The 20,253-nt window shown below is 45.6% G+C and overlaps 1 protein-coding gene across 1 annotated transcript in view; it reads right to left on the bottom strand.

Moving 5' to 3' along the window:
- The window catches only part of LOC140483464 (monoglyceride lipase-like), a 71,077-nt gene that overhangs the window by 47,706 nt on the left and 3,118 nt on the right, over window positions 1-20,253 (bottom strand). The window contains exon 2 of the mRNA XM_072581660.1: window positions 5,520-5,626. Within this exon, the coding sequence (XP_072437761.1) occupies window positions 5,520-5,616 (97 nt within the window). The 5' untranslated portion in view covers window positions 5,617-5,626. The remainder of the gene's footprint in view (window positions 1-5,519; window positions 5,627-20,253) is intronic.

Here is a 20,253-nt window from a genome sequence, read left to right as displayed (position 1 = left end):
TTGAACTCCATCTGCCACTCCTCAGCCCAGCTCTGCATCATATCTAAGTCCCTCTGCAGCCGACAACAGCCCTCCTCACTGTCCACAACTCCACCTATCTTTGTATCATGCAGCACTTCCTCCTCTGTAATCTGGACATTTTGCAAGATGCCACCAGCTATTTTCCTACAATCTATATCTTCCATATCCTTTTCCACAGTAAATACTGATGCAAAATATTCATTTAGTATCTCCCCCATTTTCTGTAGCTCCACACAAAGGCCGCCTTGCTGATCTTTGAGGGGCCCTATTCTCTCCCTAGTTACCCTTTTGTCCTTAATATATTTGTAAAAACCCTTTGGATTCTCCTTAAATCTATTTGCCAAAGGTATCTCATAACCCCGTTTTGCCCTCCTGATTTCCCTCTTAAGTATACTCCTACTGCCTTTATACTCTGCTAAGGATTCACTCGATCTATCCTGTCTATACCTGACACATTCTTCCTCCTTTTTCTTAACCAAGCCCTCAATTTCTTTCGTCATCCAGCATTCCCTATACCTACCAGCCTTCCCTTTCACCCTGACAGAACTTTACTTTCTCTGGATTCTTGTTATCTCATTTCTGAAGGCTCCCCATTTTCCAGCCGTCCCTTTACCTGCGAACATCTGCCCCCAATCAGCTTTTGAAAGTTCTTGCCTAATGCAGTCAAAATTGGCCTTTCTCCAATTTGGAACTTCAACTTTTAGATGTGGTCTATCCTTTTCCATCACTATTTTAAATCTAATAGAATTATGGTCACTGGCCCCAAAGTGCTCCCCCACTGACACCTCAGTCACCTGAACTGCCTTATTTCCCAAGAGTAGGTCAAGTTTTGCACCTTCTCTAGTAGATACATCCACATACTGAATCAGAAAATTGTCTTGTACACACTTAAGAAATTCCTCATCGAAACCTTTAACACAATGGCAGTCCCAGTCGATGTTTGGAAAGTTAAAATCCTCTACCATAACTACCCTATTATCCTTACAGATAGCTGAGACCTCCTTACAAGTTTGTTTCTCAATTTCTCTCTGACTATTAGGGGGTCTATAATAAAATCCCAATAAGGTGATCATCCCTTTCTTATTTCTCAATTCCACCCAAATAACTTCCCTGGATGTATTCCTTGGAATATCCTCCCTCAGCACAGCTGTAATGCTATCCCTTATCAAAAATGCCACTCCCCCTCCTCTCTTGCCTCCCTTTCTATCCTTCCTGTAGCATTTGTATCCTGGAACATTAAGCTGCCAGTCCTGCCCATCCCTCAGCCATGTCTCTGTAATTGCTATGATATCCCAGTCCCATGTTCCTAACCATGCCCTGAGTTCATCTGCCTTCCCTGTTAGGCCCCTTGCATGGAAATAAATGCAGTTCAATTTATTAGTCCTACCTTGTCCCTGCCTGCCCTGACTGTTTGACTCACTTCTGTTCTCAGCTGTACCTGTCTCAGATCAATCTCTTTCCTCACTATCTCCCTGGGTCCCACCCCCACCCCCCCCCCCCCCCCCCCCCCCCACCACCACCTTACCAGTTTAAATTCTCCCAAGCAGTTATAGCAAATTTCCCTGCCAGTATATTAGTCCCCTTCCAATTTAGGTGCAATCCATCCTTCTTGCACAGTTCACTTCTACCCCAAAAGAGATTCCAATGATCCAAAAATGTGAATCCTTCTCCGATAAACCAGCTCCTCAGCCATGTATTCATCTGCTCTATCCTCCTATTCCTGCCCTCACTAGCTCGTAGCACTGGGAGTAATCCAGATATTACTACCCTTGTGGACCTCCTTTTTAAATTTCTGCCTAACTCTCTAATCTCCATTCAGAATCTCAACCTTTTCCCTTCCAATGTCGTTGGTTCCAATGTGGACAATGACCTCCTGCTGGCCCCTATCCCCCGTGAGAACATTCTGCACCCTCTCTGAGACATCCTTGATCCTGGCACCAGGGAAACAACACACCATTCTGCTTTTTCTCTGCTGGCCACAGAAACGTCTGTCTGTTCCTCGGACTACAGAATCCCCTAACACAATTGATCTCTTGGAAGCCGATGTACCCCTCGTTGCATTAGAGCCAGTCTCAATACCAGAAACTTGGCTGTTCGTGCTACGTTCCCCTGAGAAACCATCACCCCCTGCATTTTCCAAAACAGCATACCTGTTTGAAATGGGTATATCCACAAAAGACTCCTGCTCTAGCTGCCTACCTCTCTTACCCTTCCTGGAGTTAACCCATCTGTGACTGTATCTGAGACTTTTCCCCCTTCCTATAACTGACATCCATCACATACTGTTGCTGTTGCAAATTCCTCATCGCTTCTATCTGTCTCTCCAACCGATCCACTTGATCTGATAAGATTCACATCCAACAGCTTTTTATGGCAGATATAATCTGCAGTAACCCTTAAATTCTCTTTAAACTCCCACATCTGACAAGAAGTACATATCACTGCAAAGGAGAAAGTGAGGACTGCAGATGCTGAAGATCAGAGCTGAAAATGTGTTGCTGGAAAAGCGCAGCAGGTCAGGCAGCATCCAAGGAGCAGGAGAATCGACGTTTCAGGCAAGAGCTGATGCCCGAAACGTTGATTCTCCTGCTCCTTGGATGCTGCCTGACCTGCTGCGCTTTTCCAGCAACACATATCACTGCAAAAGCCATTTTTGCTCCTTCACAATCTACAGACCCAGAAAATAACACTGTTTTATTCCTCTACAAACACTGCCCCAGGTTAAGTTAATAGCTATGGCTTATATTTTAAGTTTAATCAAGAGACATATCTCCAAAAACATATAATCAAGAAAGAACCCACTGTACTCACTACTGTAGCCTTTCTCTTGGACAGACTTAAAACAACAATTAACTGATTCTGTGCTGTGAACTTCACCCAACAGTTCCTCCAAGGTTAGTTGTGAATTTCACTGTTTGTTAATTTTCCCAGATGCACTCCGACGTCCAGTGATACATGAATTCAAACAGCAAATGCGGTAACTGTGCAGGTTCTCTCTCTATCACGAGGGGGGCCTGAATTTTAAGGTGATTAGAGGTAGGTTTAGGGGAGATGTCAGCGATCGGTTCTTTACACAGAGAGTGGTGGGTGTGTGGAATTCACTGCCAGCGGTGGTAGCAGAGTCAGATACATTAGGGACATTTAAGCGACTCTTGATTCGGCACATGGAAGATAGTAAAATGAAGGGTATGTAGGTTGGTTTGATCTTAGAGTAGGATAAAAGGTTGGCACAACATTGAGGGTTGAAAGGTCTGTACCTTGCTATACTGTTCTAAAATCTAAATCATTCAAAGTGTCCATGCAGTGGCTGGGAAGTCAGAAGGCCCTCCATGTTCTGAAAGGCATGGGTTGGAAATAGCAATTTCTCAAAACCTCATTGAGCTGGGCAAGCTGGAGCTAACATGAGCCACTTCAAGGAACCCCCTTCCATCCAAAGTGCTGCTTCCCCCCCTCAAGAGTGCCCACACATGCACCTTCTCTCTGGGAGGCTAATGTCAATTTACTCAATTGCTCACAGCCAAGGTACAGATATTCAGGCTAATCTCTCCTGTTTCTGTGCCCATGGGGGACCACCGCTTATTGGCAGGTCCCACAGCAAGTTAGTTCACAAATGGGTCATCAGATCCCCTCCCACTCCTATGTGAATGCTTACGCCAGACACCTTTGCAGAGGGTCATGGTCTTTGCTTATCAAACAAAAGTAGACAACCAGGAGGCTGGAAGAACACAGCGAGCCTGGAGTCAATATTGAGTTCTCCAATTTTATATAGCCTCCCTTCCCAGCCCCTCCCGCTCCCCACCCACTCCTCCCAGCCACCAACCGGATTCATTCCTCCCATTGGCCAACCAAGTCGTACCCTCTACCTGTCTCAATTTATCCCCATTTCACCACCCTGCACCCCCACCATCCCTTTATCTGCAGGTCCCCTTACACCCACCCCCCAGACCTGAAGAAGGGTTACACCCGAAACCTTGACTTCTCCACCTCCTGCTGCTGCCTGGCTTGCTGTGTTCTTCCAGCCTCCTGCCTGTCCCTCCTGCTGCTGCCTAGACTGCTGTGTTCTTCCAGCCTCCTGCTGCTGCCTAGACTGCTGTGTTCTTCCAGCCTCCTGCCTGTCCCTCCTCATGCTGCCTGGCCTGCTGTGTTCTTCCAGCCTCCTGCTGCTGCCTGGCTTGCTGTGTTCTTCCAGCCTCCTGCCTGTCCCTCCTGCTGCTGCCTGGCTTGCTGTGTTCTTCCAGCCTCCTGCCTGTCCCTCCTGCTGCTGCCTAGACTGCTGTGTTCTTCCAGCCTCCTGCTGCTGCCTAGACTGCTGTGTTCTTCCAGCCTCCTGCCTGTCCCTCCTCATGCTGCCTGGCCTGCTGTGTTCTTCCAGCCTCCTGCTGCTGCCTGGCTTACTGTGTTCTTCCAGCCTCCTGCCTGTCCCTCCTGATGCTGCCTGGACTGCTGTGTTCTTCCAGCCTCCTGCTGCTTCCTGGCTTACTGTGTTCTTCCAGCCTCCTGCCTGTCCCTCCTGATGCTGCCTGGCCTGCTGTGTTCTTCCAGCCTCCTGCCTGTCTACCTTGGATTCCAGCATCTGCAGCTTTTTTTTGTCTCCATCAAATCAAGGAGCAGGCACGAGGTGCTGACTGGCCAATTTCTGCTCTTGATTCCTATGTCCTTGTGCTGTCCAGTGGTTTTCCAGCCCAGATCCCTGGTGCTGTGAGGCAGCAGTGCTAACCAGTGAACCACTACACCACCCACACCAGACTTGAAACATTAACTCCACTTTCTTCATGCAAATGCTGCCAGACCTGCCAAGTTCCACCAGCAATGACTGTTTCACGTCTCCACTTCTTCGTTTCATTTTAACCATTAACCTCACTTTTTATTCCACTTTGTTAAGATGGGACACACACACACATTCACACAGACACACATGGACACACATACAGTCTCACACACACGGGCACACATACAGACACACAGAGACAGAGAGACACATGTGCACACACACACAGACACAAGTACATACACATAGGCACACAGAGAGACGCACACATGGACACACACACAGACACACATGGATACACATACAGACACATGCACAGACACCAGTACATACACACACAGGCACATAGACACACACACACACACCCATACACACATACACATATACACACACTCACCCTGTGGCATTTGGTTGGAATTCAGGGTTACACAGCTAGTGACATTATCATTACGCCCTTCACCAGTCCCTCTCCCCACAAAGCCCAAAGTGTTCCTGAAGGAGGGTCCCTGGATACGAAACACTAATTCTGCTTTCTCTCCCCACAGATGCTGCCAGACCTGCTAAGTTTCTCCAGTACTTCGTGCTCTTGTTACAAAGCCCAATATGGACAAAGACTAAGGAATTAATTGGGAGCCACCAAAAGATGGGGTGAACGCTGTACCGATGGATGGTTATCCTGGGGAAAGGGGGTGGGGAGGGAGTGGGGGTGTGTGGCCATGATGGTACTTACTGTGATCATGTGCAAATACAAACAAGGCATGCTTTGACATCGTCCCAGCAACTCCTTGATAGCGGCCGCTGTGTTCTCCTGCAGCGTGTATTATCATCGCTAAACCCCTAGAAGAGGAATGAGAAATTCAGCCGTGAAATAGCATGCAAATCAACTTCAATGTAAAGCAAGGTGCATCAAAACACAAGGGGATGGAGAGTGCGGCCAGAGGCTGGAACACTGGTCCTGATCTCAGTAAACATTGCAATGTCTGTGATGCAGTTCTCGTGTCTCAACACAGTCACTAGTGCAAAACAAACAGCCAATGAAATGGAAGAATTCTCATAGATGGCAAACCAGGAGGTTAACATCTATTGAATCCCTTCACTTTTAAGATTGAGATTTCAAAGTAGAAACATAAGAAATTTCAGTGGAAACTGAAGTAACAGAAACAAACTTTAATCTTTACTCATAGTTTTTAAAAATGTGGCATTTCTTGTCACAATGGAGAAATTTAACATTAACATTAGAAGGATACGGGCTAAGTGCAAGGAAATGGGGTTAAATGGCGTGGATGGACCAGTTTGGTCAGGTATGGACCAGTTTGGTCAGGTATGGACATTTTGGTCAGGTATGGACCAGTTTGGTCAGGTATGGACATTTTGGTCAGGTATGGACCAGTTTGAGCCAAAGGGCCTGTCTCCATGTTGTAGGACTCTATGTCTCTAAATGAAGGTAAAATTCCTCTTTCAGAGCCGGTGAGAATGGTTCAGCCCAATAATCAGATTGGGAAAACATTTAAGACCATAAGACCATTATTTGACGATAAGAGAAGGCCATTCAGCCCCTTATGTCTGCTCTACCATTCACTAGGATCATGGCCGATCCAACATTCCTGCTGTTCCCCTCGATTCCCTGATCAATCAGGAATCTATCGATCTCAGCCTTAAATATACACAAGCACTCTGTCCCCACAGCTGTCTGAGTTCCAAAGGCTCACAATCCTCTGAAAGAAGAAATTCCTCCCCATCTCAGTCTGAAATTGGTGCCCCTTTATTCTGAGACTGTACCCTCTGGTCCTGGACATTCCCACGTGGGGAACCATCCTCTCAGCACTGCCCTTTAAGAATCCTATTGGAAGTTGAGTTTGTTCACACTGCCGAACATACCTGTTTCATGTTTATAGGATTGAGTCAATTACACCCCTTAATATGTGGAATCTAATACAATACACTGGCCTTCCCTTCCTGCCTCTGGTTCCCCTCCTTTCTGTCTTCACCATCGTCCCCTTCCTCCACCCAAGGCTTTAGCTGGATGTACAAATAAGTAACTGAGTGACACAGATCCCCAGTCAGTGCGGAGTCTGGGGTCACTGCTTTGCTCTCATGATCGCTGAGGTAGAAAGAGGGAAGAGTTATCCATCTAACCACACCCCCGACTCCCACCCACCCCGCATCCCTCCATCATATCCTCTGGCAGCTCATTCCACATACGTACCCCCCTCTGCATGAGATAGTTGCCCCTTACGTCTCTTTTATATCTTTCCCCTCTCACCCTAAACCTATGCCCTCTAGCTCTGGACTCCCCCACCCCAGGGAAAAGACTTCGTCTATTTATCCTATCCATGCCCCTCATAACTTTGTAAACCGCTATAAGGTCACCCCTCAGCCTCCGACACTCCAGGGAAAACAGCCCCAGCCTGTTAAGCCTCTCCTTATAGCTCAAACCCTCCAGCCCTGGCAACATCCTTGTAAATCTTTTCTGAACCCTTTCAAGTTTCACAATATCTTTCCGATAGGAAGGAGACCAGAATTGCATGCAAATATTCCAACAGTGGCCTAACCAATGTCCTGTACAGCCGCAACATGACCTCACAACTCCTGTACTCAATACTCTGACCAATAGAGGAAAGCATACCAAACACCTTCTTCACTATCCTATCTACCTGCGACTCTACTTTCAAGGAGCTATGAACCTGCACTCCAAGGTCTCTTTGTTCAGCAACACTCCCTAGGACCTTACCATTAAGTGTATAAGTCCTGCTAAGATTTGCTTTCCCAAAATGCAGCATCTCGCATTTATCTGAATTAAACTCCATCTGCCACCTCTCAGTCCATTGGCCCATCTGGTCCAGATCCTATTGTAATCTGAGGTAACCCTCTTCGCTGTCCACTAACACCTCCAATTTTGGTGTCATCTGCAAACTTACTAACTGTACCTCTTATGCTCACATCCAAATCATTTATGTAAATGACAAAAAATAGAGGGCCCAGCACCGATCCTTGTGACACTCCAATGGTCACAGGCCTCCAGTCTGAAAAACAACCCTCCGCCACCACCCTCTGTCTTCTACCTTTGAGCCAGTTGTGTATCCAAATGGCGAGTTCTCTCTTTATTCCATGAGATCTAACCTTGCTAATCAGTCTGCTATGGGGAACCTTGTCGAACGCCTTACTGAAGTCCATATAGATCACATCTACTGCTCTGCCCTCATCAATCTTCTTTGTTACTTCTTCAAAATACTCAATCAAGTTTGTGCGACATGATTTCCCACGCACAAAGCCATGTTGACTATCCCTAATCAGTCCTTGCCTTTCCAAATACATGTACATCCTGTCCCTCAGGATTCCCTCCAACAACTTGCCCACCACCGAGGTCAGGCTCACCAGTCTATAGTTCCCTGGCTTGTCTTTACCGCCCTTCTTAAACAGTGGCACCACGTTTGCCAACCTCCAGTCTTCCAGCACCTCACCTGTGACTATCAATGATACAAATATCTCAGCAAGAGGCCCAGCAATCACTTCTCTAGCTTCTCACTGAGTTCTCGGGTATACCTGATCAGGTCCTGGGGATTCATCCACCTTTAACCATTTCAAGACATCCAGCACTTCCTCCTCTGTAATCTGGACATTTTGCAAGATGTCACCATCTATTTCCCTACAGTCTATATCTTCCATATCCTTTTCCACAGTAAATACTGATGCAAAATATTAATTTAGTATCTCCCCCATCTCCTGTGGCTCCACACAAAGGCTGCCTTGCTGATCTTTGAGGGGCCCTATTCTCTCCCTAGTTACCCTTTTGTCCTTAATATATTTGTAAAAACCCTTTGGATTCTCCTTAATTCTATTTGCCAAAGCTATCTCATGTCCCCATTTTGCCCTCCTGATTTCCCTCTTAAATATACTCTTACTTCCTTTATACTCTTCTAAGGATTCACTCGAGGTAAAAACAATGACTGCAGATGCTGGGAGCCAAATTCTGGATTAGTGGTGCTGGAAGAGCACAGCAGTTCAGGCAGCATCCAACGAGCAGCAAAATCGACGTTTCGGGGCAAAAGCCCTTCATCAGGGCTTTTGTCCCGAAACGTCGATTTTGCTGCTCGTTGGATGCTGCCTGAACTGCTGTGCTCTTCCAGCACCACTAATCCAGAAAAAAGGATTCACTCGATCTATTCTAACTATACCTGACATATGCTTCCTTTTTCTTAACCAAACCCTCAATTTCTTTAGTCATCCAGCATTCCCTATACCTACCAGCCTTCCCTTTCACCCTGACAGGAATATACTTTCTCTGGATTCTTGTTATCTCATTTTTGAAGGCTTCCCATGTCCTTTTACCTGCGAACATCTGCCTCCAATCAGCTTTAGAAAGTTCTTGCCTAATACCGTCAACGTTGGCCTTTCTCCAATTTAGAACTTCAACTTTTAGATCTGGTCTATCCTTTTCCATCACTATTTTAAAACTAATAGAATTCTGGTCGCTGGCCCCAAAGTACTCCCCAAATGACACCTCAGTCACCTGCCCTGCCTTATTTCCCAAGAGTAGGTCAAGTTTTGCACCTTCTCTAGTAGGTACATCCACATACTGAATCAGAAAATTATCTTGTACACACTGAAGAAATTCCTCTCCATCTAAACCTTTAACAATATGGCAGTCCCAGTCGATGTTTGTAAAGTTAAAATCCCCTGCCATAACTACCCTATTATCCTTACTGATAGCTGAGATCTCCTCACAAGTTTGCTTCTCAATTTCCCTCTGACTATTAGGGGGTCTATAATAAAATCCCAATAAGATGATCATCCCTTTCTTATTTCTCAGTTCCATCCAAATAACTTCCCTGGATGTATTTCCGAGAATATCCTCCCTCAGCACAGCCGTAATGCTATCCCTTATCAAAAATGCCACTCCCCCTCCACTCTTGCCTCCCTTTCTATCCTTCCTGTAGCATTTGTATCCTGGAACATTAAACTGCCAGTCCTGCCCATCCCTCAGCCATGTCTCTGTAATTGCTATGATATCCCAGTCCCATGTTCCTAACCATGCCCTGAGTTCATCTGCCTTCCCTGTTAGGCCCCTTGCATTGAAATAAATGCAGTTCACTTTATTAGTCCTACCTTGTCCCTGCCTGCCCTGACTGTTTGACTCACTTCTGTTCTCAGCTGTACCCGTCTCAGATCGATCTCTTTCCTCACTATCTCCCTGGGTCCCACCCCCACCCCACCCCCCACCTTACCAGTTTAAATCCTCCCAAGCAGTTCTAGCAAATTTCCCTGCCAGTATATTAGTCCCCTTCCAATTTAGGTGCAATCTGTCCTTCTTGTACAGGTTACTTCTACCCCAAAAGAGATTCCAATGATCCAAAAATGTGAATCCTTCTCCAATACACCAGCTCCTCAGCCATGCATTCATCTGCTCTATCCTCCTATTCCTGCACTCACTAGCTCATAGCACTGGGAGGAATCCAGATATTACTACCCTTGAGGACCTCCTTTTTAAATTTCTGCCTAACTCTCTGTAATCTCCCTTCAGAATCTCAACCTTTCCCCTTCCAATGTTGTTGGTTCCAATGTGGACAATGACCTCTTGCTGGCCCCTCTCCCTCGTGAGAACATTCTGCACCCTCTCTGAGACATCCTTGATCCTGGCACCAGGGAAACAACACCCCATTCTGCTTTTTCTCTGCTGGCCACAGAAATGTCTGTCTGTACCTCTGACTACAGAATCCCCGAACACAATTGATCTCTTGGATGCCGATGTACCCCTCGTTGCATCAGAGCCAGTCTGAATACCAGAAACTTGGCTGTTTGTGCTACGTTCCCCTGAGATTCCATCACCCCCTACATTTTCCAAAACAGCGTACCTGTTTGAAATGGGTATATCTACAAAAGACTCCTGCCCTAGGTGCCGACCTCTCTCACCCTTCCTGGAGTTAACCCATCTATGTGACTGTATCTGAGACTTTACCCCCTTCCTATAACTGCCATCCATCACAGTGTTACTGTTTCAAATTCCTCATCGCTTCTATCTGTCTCTCCAACCAATCCACTCGATTTGATAAGATTCGCATCCAACAGCATTTATGGCAGATATAATCTGCAGTAACCCTTAAACTCTCTTTAAACTTCCACGTCTGACAAGAAGTACATATCACTGCAAAGGCCATTTTTTGCTCCTTCACAATCTACAGACCCAGAAAATAACACCGTCCTATTCCTGTACAAAATACTGCACCGGGTTAAATTAATAGTTATGGCTTACATTTTAAGTTGAATCAAGAGACTTATCTCCAAAAACATATAATCAAGAAAGAACCCACTGTACTCACTACTGCAGCCTTTCTATTGACTTAAAACCACGATTAACTTATCTTTTCTGTGCTGTGAACTTCACCCAAACTGGTTCCTCCAAGATTAGTTGTGAATTTCACTGTTTGTTAATTTTCCCAGATGCACTCCGATGTCCAGCGACACATGAATTCAAAAAGAGCAAAGGCAGTAACTGTGCAGGTTCTCTTTCTCTTTCTCTCTCTCTCTCTCTCCTGCACTGTCCTCACCATGTGCTGCCTTTGTCTGTTTCTCTCCCTTTTAAAACTGATGTTGTTTTGACTTTTTTTTTCCAAAGTTCCAAAACAATGCAACAGCATATAAAACAGTAATTGCTGCTCCTGGAATTCGAGGAAATCACCTCCAACACCTAAAATACCTCAAAAAAAGGAGCAGCCCCTACAGCCAGAAATTTTTCCCATCCTCCATCTTGGATTACCCAGAATCTGGATTTAGGGTGAGAGGTGAAAGATATAAAAAAGACCTAAGGGGCAACTTTTTCACACAGAGGGTGGTGCGTGTGTGGACTGGCTGTCAGAGGAAGTGGTGGAGGCTGGTACAATTGCAAATTTTAAAAGGCATCTGGATGAGTATTTGAATAGGAAGCGTTTGGAGGGATATGGGCCAGGTGCTGGCAGGTGGGACTGGATTGGGTTGGCGTGGACGGGTTGGACCGAAGGGCCTGTTTCCATGCTGTACATCTCTATGACTATGATTCTAAGAGAAACAAAGAACCGATGACTTATCTGTGTGTGTGTGTGTGAGAGAGTGAGAGGGGAAGGGATGGAGAGAGAGAAACAGAAGGGGGTGGTGAGAAATGAAAACTACTCTGAAAAATTTTGTATTGGCTGTAATGTTTTGGGGATATCCAGGTTTCAAAGAAGTGAGTATAAAATTGCAAGTTCTTTCTTGAATTCCTTTCTCCAGGCAGAAATGATGATCAAACCCAAAATCATCTTCTTGTAGATGGTTCAGGGATGGTCTTAGCAATGTTTGAAACAGGAATAACCCCTCGTGTCTGCTTTGCCATTCTATAAGATCATGGCTGTGCCACTCCTCACAACCTCTCAACACCAAGTTGGTATTTTTCAAAATTCAATCGTGGGATTTGGGTATTGCTGGCTAGGCCAGCATTTATTGCCTGTCCCTAACCACCCAAAAGACAGTGAAGAGTTGCTGTGGGTCTGGAGTCACATGTAGGCCAGACCAGGTAAGGATGGCAGCTTCCTACCTTGAAGGACATTAGTGAACCAGGTGGGTTTTCCCAACAATTGGCAATGGTTGTCATTAGACTCCTAATTCCAGATTCTTCACTGAATTAAAATTCCACTGTCAACCATAGTGGGATTCTAACCAGGGCCCCAGAACATGAGCTCGGTTTCTGGATTAATAGTCTGGATTAGTAGTTACCTTCTTTGTGTGAGACTACATCAGGAGTACTCTGCACAGTATTGATCCCCTCAATTAAGGAAGGATGTAAATACACTGAAATTAGTTCAAAGAGGGATTACCAGATTAATACCTGGGATGGGACTGTTGTAATATGTTGGACTTTTAGAATCACAGATTGCCTACAGTGTGGAAACAGGCCCTTCAGCCCAACAAGTCCACACCGACCCTCCAAAGAGTAAACCACCCAAACCTATTCCCCCTAAAGCCCTACATTTACCCCTGACAAATGCACCTAACCGACACATCTCTGAACACTATGGGCAATTTAGCATGGCTAAACCACCCTAACCTGCACATCTTTGGATTGCGGGAGGAAACCAGAGCACCCGGAGGAAACCCACGCAGCCAATGTGTAAACTCCACACCGTCAGTTCCTCGAGGCTGGAATCAAACCTGGGTCCCTGGCGCTGTGAGGCAGCAGTGCTAACCACTGAGCCAGCGTGCCTCCCCACTGGAGTTCTGAAGAGATAGAACATAGAACACTACAGCACAGAACAGGCCCTTCAGCCCACGATGTTGTGCCGACCATTGATCCTCATGTATGCACCCTCAAATTTCTGTGACCATATGCATGTCCAGGAGTCTCTTAAATGTCCCCAATGACCCTGCCTCCACAACTGCTGCTGACAATGCATTCCATGCTCTCACAACTCTCTGTGTAAAGAACCCGCCTCTGACATCCCCTCTATACTTTCCTCCAACCAGCTTAAAACTATGACCCCTCATGTTAGTCATTTCTGCCCTGGGAAATAGTCTCTGGCTATCAACTCTATCTATGCCTCTCATTATCTTGTATACCTCAATTAGGTCCCCTCTTCTCCTCCTTTTCTCCAATGAAAAAAGTCCGAGCTCAGTCAACCTCTCTTCATAAGATAAGCCCTCCAGTCCAGGCAGCATCCTGGTAAACCTCCTCTGAACCCTCTCCAAAGCATCCACATCTTTCTTATAATAGGGCGACCAGAACTGGACGCAGTATTCCAAGTGCGGTCTAACCAAAATGTTTTATAGAGCTGCAACAAGATCTCACGACTCTTAAACTCAATCCCCTTGTTAATGAAAGCCAAAACACCATATGCTTTCTTAACAACCCTGTCCACTTGGGTGGCCATTTTAAGGGATCTATGTACCTGCACACCAAGATCCCTCTGTTCCTCCACACTACCAAGAATCCTATCCTTAATCCTGTACTCAGCTTTCAAATTCGACCTTCCAAAATGCATCACCTCGCATTTATCCAGGTTGAACTCCATCTGCCACCTCTCAGCCCATCTCTGCATCCTGTGAATGTTTCGCTGCAGCCTACAACAGCCCTCTATACAGTCAACGACACCTCCAACCTTTGTGTCATCTGCAAACTTTCTGACCCATCCTCCAAGTCATTAATAAAAATTACAAACAATAGAGGCCCAAGGTCAGAGCCCTGTGGAACACCACTCACCACAGACTTCCAGGCAGAATATTTTCCTTCTACTACCACTCGCTGTCTTCTGTTGGCCACCCAATTCTGTATTCAGACAGCTAAGTTCCCCTGTATCCCATTCCTCCTGACCTTCTGAATGAGCCTACCATGGGGAACCTTATCAAATGCCTTGCTAAAGTCCATATACACCACATCCACAGCTCGACCCCCATCAACTTTTCTAGTCACATCCTCAAAGAACTTGATAAGGTTTGTGAGGCATGACCTGTCCCTCACAAAGCCGCGTTGACTGCATTTAATCAAGCCATGTTCTTCCAGATGGTCATAAATCCTATCCCTCCGAATCCTTTCTAACACCTTGCAGATGACAGACGTAAGACTTACTGGTCTGTAATTGCCGGGGATTTCCCTATTTCCTTTCTTGAAGAGAGGAATTACATTTGCCTCTCTCCAGTCCTCAGGTACAACTCCAGTGGACAGCGAGGATGAAAAGATCTTCGCAAGTGGCGAAGCAATTGCATTTCTCGTTTCCCAAAGCAGCCGAGGACAAATCTGGGCCGGGCCTGGCAACTTGTCAATCTTAATGTTTGACAAAATTTTCAGCACATCAGCTTCCTCTATCTCTATCCATTTCAGCATGCACACCTACTCTTCAAAGGTTTCATTCACTACAAAGTTTGTTTCTTTCGTAAAGACAGAAGCAAAAAACTCATTTAGGGCTTCCCCTACCTCCTCAGACTCCACACACAAATTCCCTATACTATCCCTGATCGGGCCTACTCTTTCTTTGACCATTCTCTTATTCCTCACATATGTGTAAAATGCCTTTGTGTTCTCCCTAATCCGTTCTGCCAAGCCTTTCTCGTGCCCCCTCCTGGCTCTCCTCAGACCATTTTTAAGCTCCTTCCTTGCCTGCCTGTGCTCTTCCAGCACCACTAATCCAGAATCTGGTTTCCAGCATCTGCAGTCATTGTTTTTACCTGCCTGTAATCCTGTAGAGCTGAGCTTGACCCTAGCTTCCTCTACCTTATGTAAGCTACCTTTTTCCTTTTGACGAGAAGCTCCACCGCTCTCGTCAGCCAAGGTTCCTTTATCTTACTACTTCTTGCCTGTCTCAGAGGGACATATTTATTTATCACTTGCAACAACTGTTCCTTAAACAGTCTCCACATGTCTATATTGCCTTTACCATGGAACAATTGCTCCCAATTCATGCTTCCTAACTCATGTCTAATCGCATCATAGTTACCTCTTCCCCAATTAAATATCCTCCCATTTTGCCTAATCCTCTCCTTCTCCATAGCTACGGAGAATGTGAGGCAGTTGTGGTCACTATCACCAAAATGCTCTCCATTTGGGGGTGACTTGATAGAAACATAGCAGATCCTGCGGGTGTCTTGACAGGGGGATTGTGGAGATGATGCTTCATCTTCTGGGAGTTCTAGAACTAGGGGGTCATTGTTTCAAAACAAAAGTTGCCCATTTAAGACAGGTCAGAAGTCAGTTATTTGAAACCACATGCTTTTGGAGCACTGCACCTTCACCTGATGAAGAGGCAGCGTTCCGAAAGCTTGTCATTTCAAGTAAATCTGTTGGGCTATAACCTGGTATTGTGTGAGTTCTGACCTTGTCCACCCCAGTCCAACACCAGTACCTCCACATCATTTAAAATCAAGATGAGGAGGAATTAATTTCCGACAGAGGGTCATGACTCTCTTCAAAAGACAACAGAAACAGAGTCTTTCAATATTTTTAAGGCACAGGCAGAGAGATTAGAACGTAGAACATTACAGCGCAGTATAGGCCCTTCGGCCCTCGATGTTGCGCCGACCTGTCACACCAATCTGAAGCCCATCTAACCTACACTATTCCATGTAGGTCCATATGCTTGTCCAATGACGACTTAAATGCACTTAAAGTTGGCGAATCTACTACTGTTGCAGGCAAAGCATTCCATACCCTTACTACTCTGAGTAAAGAAACTACCTCTGACATCTGTCCTATATCTATCACCCCTCAATTTAAAGCTATGCCTCCTCGTGCTCGCCGTCACCATACTTGGAAAAAGGCTCTCCCTGTCCACCCTATCTAACCCTCTGATTATCTTATACGTCTCTATTAAATCACCTCTCAACCTTCTTCTCTCCAACGAAAACAGCCTCAAGTCCCTCAGCCTTTCCTCGTAAGACCTTCCCTCCATACCAGGTAACATTATAGTAAATCTCCTCTGCACCCTTTCCAAAGCTTCCATATCCTTCTTATAATGCGGTGACCAGAACTGTATACAATACTCCAAGTGCGGCTGCACCAGAGTTTTGTACAGCTGTAGTATAACCTCATGGTTCTGGAACTCGATCCCTCTTTTAATAAAAACTAAAACACTGTATGCCTTCTTAACAACCCAGTCAACCTGGGTGGCAACTTTCAAGGATCTGTGTACCTGGACACCGAGATCTTTCTGCTCATCTGCAGTACCAAGAATCTTACCATTAGCCCAGTACTTTGCATTCCGGTTACTCCAACCAAAGTGAATCACCTCACACTTACCAGCATTAACCTCCATTTGCCACCTCTCAGCCCATCTCTGCAGCTTATCTATGTCTCTCTGTAACCTACAACTTCCTTCGTCACTATCCTCAACTCCACCGACCTTAGTGTCGTCTGCAAATTTACTAACCCACCCTTCTATGCTCTCATCCAGGTCGTTTATAAAAATGACGAACAGCAGTGGGCCCAACACCGACTCTTGCGGTACACCACTAGTAACTGGACACCAGGATGAACATTTCCCATCAACCACCACCCTCTGTCTTCTTTTAGCTAGCCAATTACTGATCCAAACTGCTACATCTCCCACAATCCCATTCTTCCACACAAACAAATGGGGTGAAAGATTATTGGGGGTGGGCCACGCAAGGATCTGGAATAATCAGATCAGCTGTGATCCCACTGAATGGTGCAGCAGGATGGAGACCTATTCTGGCTCTTAGTTCCTACATTTATATAGTACCTCACAGAAAGAGAGGCCTTTGGGCCATTGTGCTGATTCTTTGAGAAATTAACACAATTAGTTCCACACCCCTTGTCTTTTTACCTTGTCTTGTGTATACTTTCCAGTAATAAATGATCACATGAATCAACCAGCTCCTCTCGTTCAGGCAATCCTCTCTTCCCAGATCACAACAACTTACCTCATAAACTGCTGCTTATTTCACCAATTGTCATAGGTTTGTTTCCAATAATTGCTGACCTGAGTGCTAGTGGGAACAGATTTCCCCCTGTCTGCTCCACCTAACCCCTATATAATTGTGAACTTGTTCTGTACATTACATTTCTGTCTACTCGTCACAAGAGTACAAGTAAGCTGCTCATTGGTTATCAAGAGTTTTGGGATGCCACGCAAGGTGCAATATAAATGCAAGTTTGCTCTTTTAACATTTCAGAATCAGAAGCTTGTAATGGTGAAGAATCGAAGAACAGTGAGAATCATTTTACAACCAAATAGCCCACGATGTTCTGAAAATGTAATGAGGTTGCATGATCTGATTGTGCAGCCGGTTTCTTTCAGATTATCCCACGTACATCGCTTGGGCTGCAATGAGATTTATGTTGAATTCCTGTCACTCTTAATCAGATAAACAGGATTTGCCTGACAGGCATTCTCAGCTGACAGAGAGGAGAAGAATAAAATTATTGTATCCCATAAATTTGCAACAATAAAAACATGCAAATAATCAAGTCAATCCAGTAAATTGCTGAATACATAATATGGCTCAGTGGTTAACACTGCTGCCTTACAGAGCGAGGGCCCTGGGTTTGATCCCACCCTCAGGCGATTGTCTGGGTGGAGTTTGCATATTCTCCCTGTGACTGCGTGGGTTTCATCCAGGTGCTCTGGTTTCCACCCATAGTCCAAAGATGTGCAGGCTAGGGTGGATTTGCCATGGGAAATTGTCCAGGGATGTGCAGGCTCGGTGGGTTAGCCATGGGAAATTCAGGGCTACAGGATTAGGATGTTGGGGCAGGTGGGGGAGGATGTGGGTCTGGATGGGATGCTGCTTGGAGAGTCAGTGTGGACTTGATGGGCTGAATGGCCTGCTTCCATACTTAGAAATTCTATATTTTAGTCGTACATGGCTGGGTAATAATATATAGTTAATTAAAAGCAGACACTCAGACAAATACAAAGACAGACACACGCATAAGGAAAAACAAACACATAGACAGATACACACACACACACACACACACACACAGTGCAAAAGTAAATATTAGGAAGACATTCTGCAACGTTCTACTGTTATGGCAACATCACTGAACTGGAAATCCAAAGTCTAATGCTCTGGGGCATGTGTTCAAATCCTGCTGTGGCAGCTGGTATGATTTATGTTCTATTAAAAATCTCTGGACTTGAAATTTAGTTTCAGTAATGGCCATTATGAAAATATCATTGATTGTTGGAAAAGTCCATCTGGGTCACTAATGTCCTTTAGGGAAGGAAACTGCATTCCTTACCTGGTTTGGCCTACATGTGACTCCAGACCCACATCCTCAACTTCCCTCTGGGCATGAATACTGGCCAATGATGTCCATGTCCCATGAATGAATGGAAATGGACTGGCAAGCCATTCTGGTCAAAGGCAATTCAAAATGGCAACAAATGCAGAGATGCCCGTATCTGATGAGATGGCTTTGAAGAAAAATATTTTGGCCATTTATTTGGCAGCTGGATGGCTGCCTCCTGGATGGCAGCAGAAAGAGGGGTCAGTGACTTATGCATAGCTGGATGACAGAGTGGAACGACAGTGGCTGTGTGAGGATGGTACAAGGCACCGTTTCACAGATCTCTTAGCAGGAAGAGCTACAAGCAACAGCAGTACTTACACACATACAGTGGGCACTGGCCATATCATTTGAGAATAAGACTGCCCAGTCTGACACCCACACGCTCTCTCTCTCTCACACACACCCTTCATCTCTTTCCTCCCCATTTAAATTGGGGGTAGGGGGATATGAAATGCACAGAATTGTTCAGGCATAGAAGGAGGCCATTCAGCCCATGGTGTCTGCAGCAGCTTATTGAACAAGAATCATTGCCCAGTGTCAATCTTCTGCTTTCTTTCCACACCATTTAGTATTACTGACATCCAAAGAACCTTCCAAAGGGTTGAATGCCTCAATTGAACTTGCCTCCATATTTCCAAGCAGTGCTCTTCCAGACCCTAACTACACCCGTGTACAGAAATGTTTCCTCACTACACTTCAGAATCCCTACAATGTGGAGGTGGGCATTCATCCCATCAAGTCCACACTGACTCTCCAAAGAGCATCCCACCCCATCCCTGGGCCCAAAGGCAATTTAGCTTGGCCAATCCACCTAACCTGCACATCTTTGGACTGTGGGAGGAAACCCACACAGACACGGGGAGAATGTGCAAACTCCACACATGCAGTTGCTCAAGGGTGGAATCAAATTCATGATCCTAGTGTTGCGAGACAGCAGTGCTAACAACCAAGCCACAATGCCACCCACTTTCACCCATCACTTTAAATCTATGTCCTTTTCTTTGATCCCTTTATAAGCAGAAATTGACTCCGGATCAATTACATCTGAACCACAAGAAAATCACAACAGAGGATTAGGAAATATAAGCAAAATACTGCAGATGCTGGAAATCTGAAGCAAACACAGAAGAAGGGTCATACCAGACTCAAAGCATTAACTCTGTTTCTCTCTCCTCAGGTACTGCCAAACTTGCTGAGTTTCCCAGCGTTCTCAGTGTTTGTTTCAGATTTCCAGCATCCACAATATTTTGCTTTTACCTGTCAGAGGTAGAGCTTCATTCAATTCAACTCCATGAGCTTTCTCATCACACCCCTGAGACCTGACAGCTGGGTGTGTAGGAGAAAGTGAGGACTGCAGAGGCTGGAGAGTCAGAGTGAAAAAGTGTGGCGCTGGAAAAGCACAGCAGGTCAGGCAGCATCTGACTCTCCTGTGACTCTGCTGCTCCTGGGATGCTGCCTGACCGGCTGTGCTTTTCCAGCAGCACACGTTTTGACAGCTGAGTGTGTCCTCAAAGCCATTCACATCCCTTATTGCTATTGAAAACCTGCTGTGATTTGGATCCGACCACTGCCTCCTTACCACCCCAGGGAAGGGAGTGACGTGTTCATAATGTCACTGGGTTAATAATCCAGAACCCTGGACGAATGCTTTTCAGACCAAAACAGAAAGTGTTGGAGAAACTCAGCAGGTCAGACAGCATCTCTGAAGGGA

Source organism: Chiloscyllium punctatum, chromosome 12, assembly GCF_047496795.1.
Source record: "Chiloscyllium punctatum isolate Juve2018m chromosome 12, sChiPun1.3, whole genome shotgun sequence".
NCBI lineage: Eukaryota > Metazoa > Chordata > Chondrichthyes > Orectolobiformes > Hemiscylliidae > Chiloscyllium > Chiloscyllium punctatum.
This window is presented reverse-complemented; position numbering and strand designations above follow the sequence as displayed.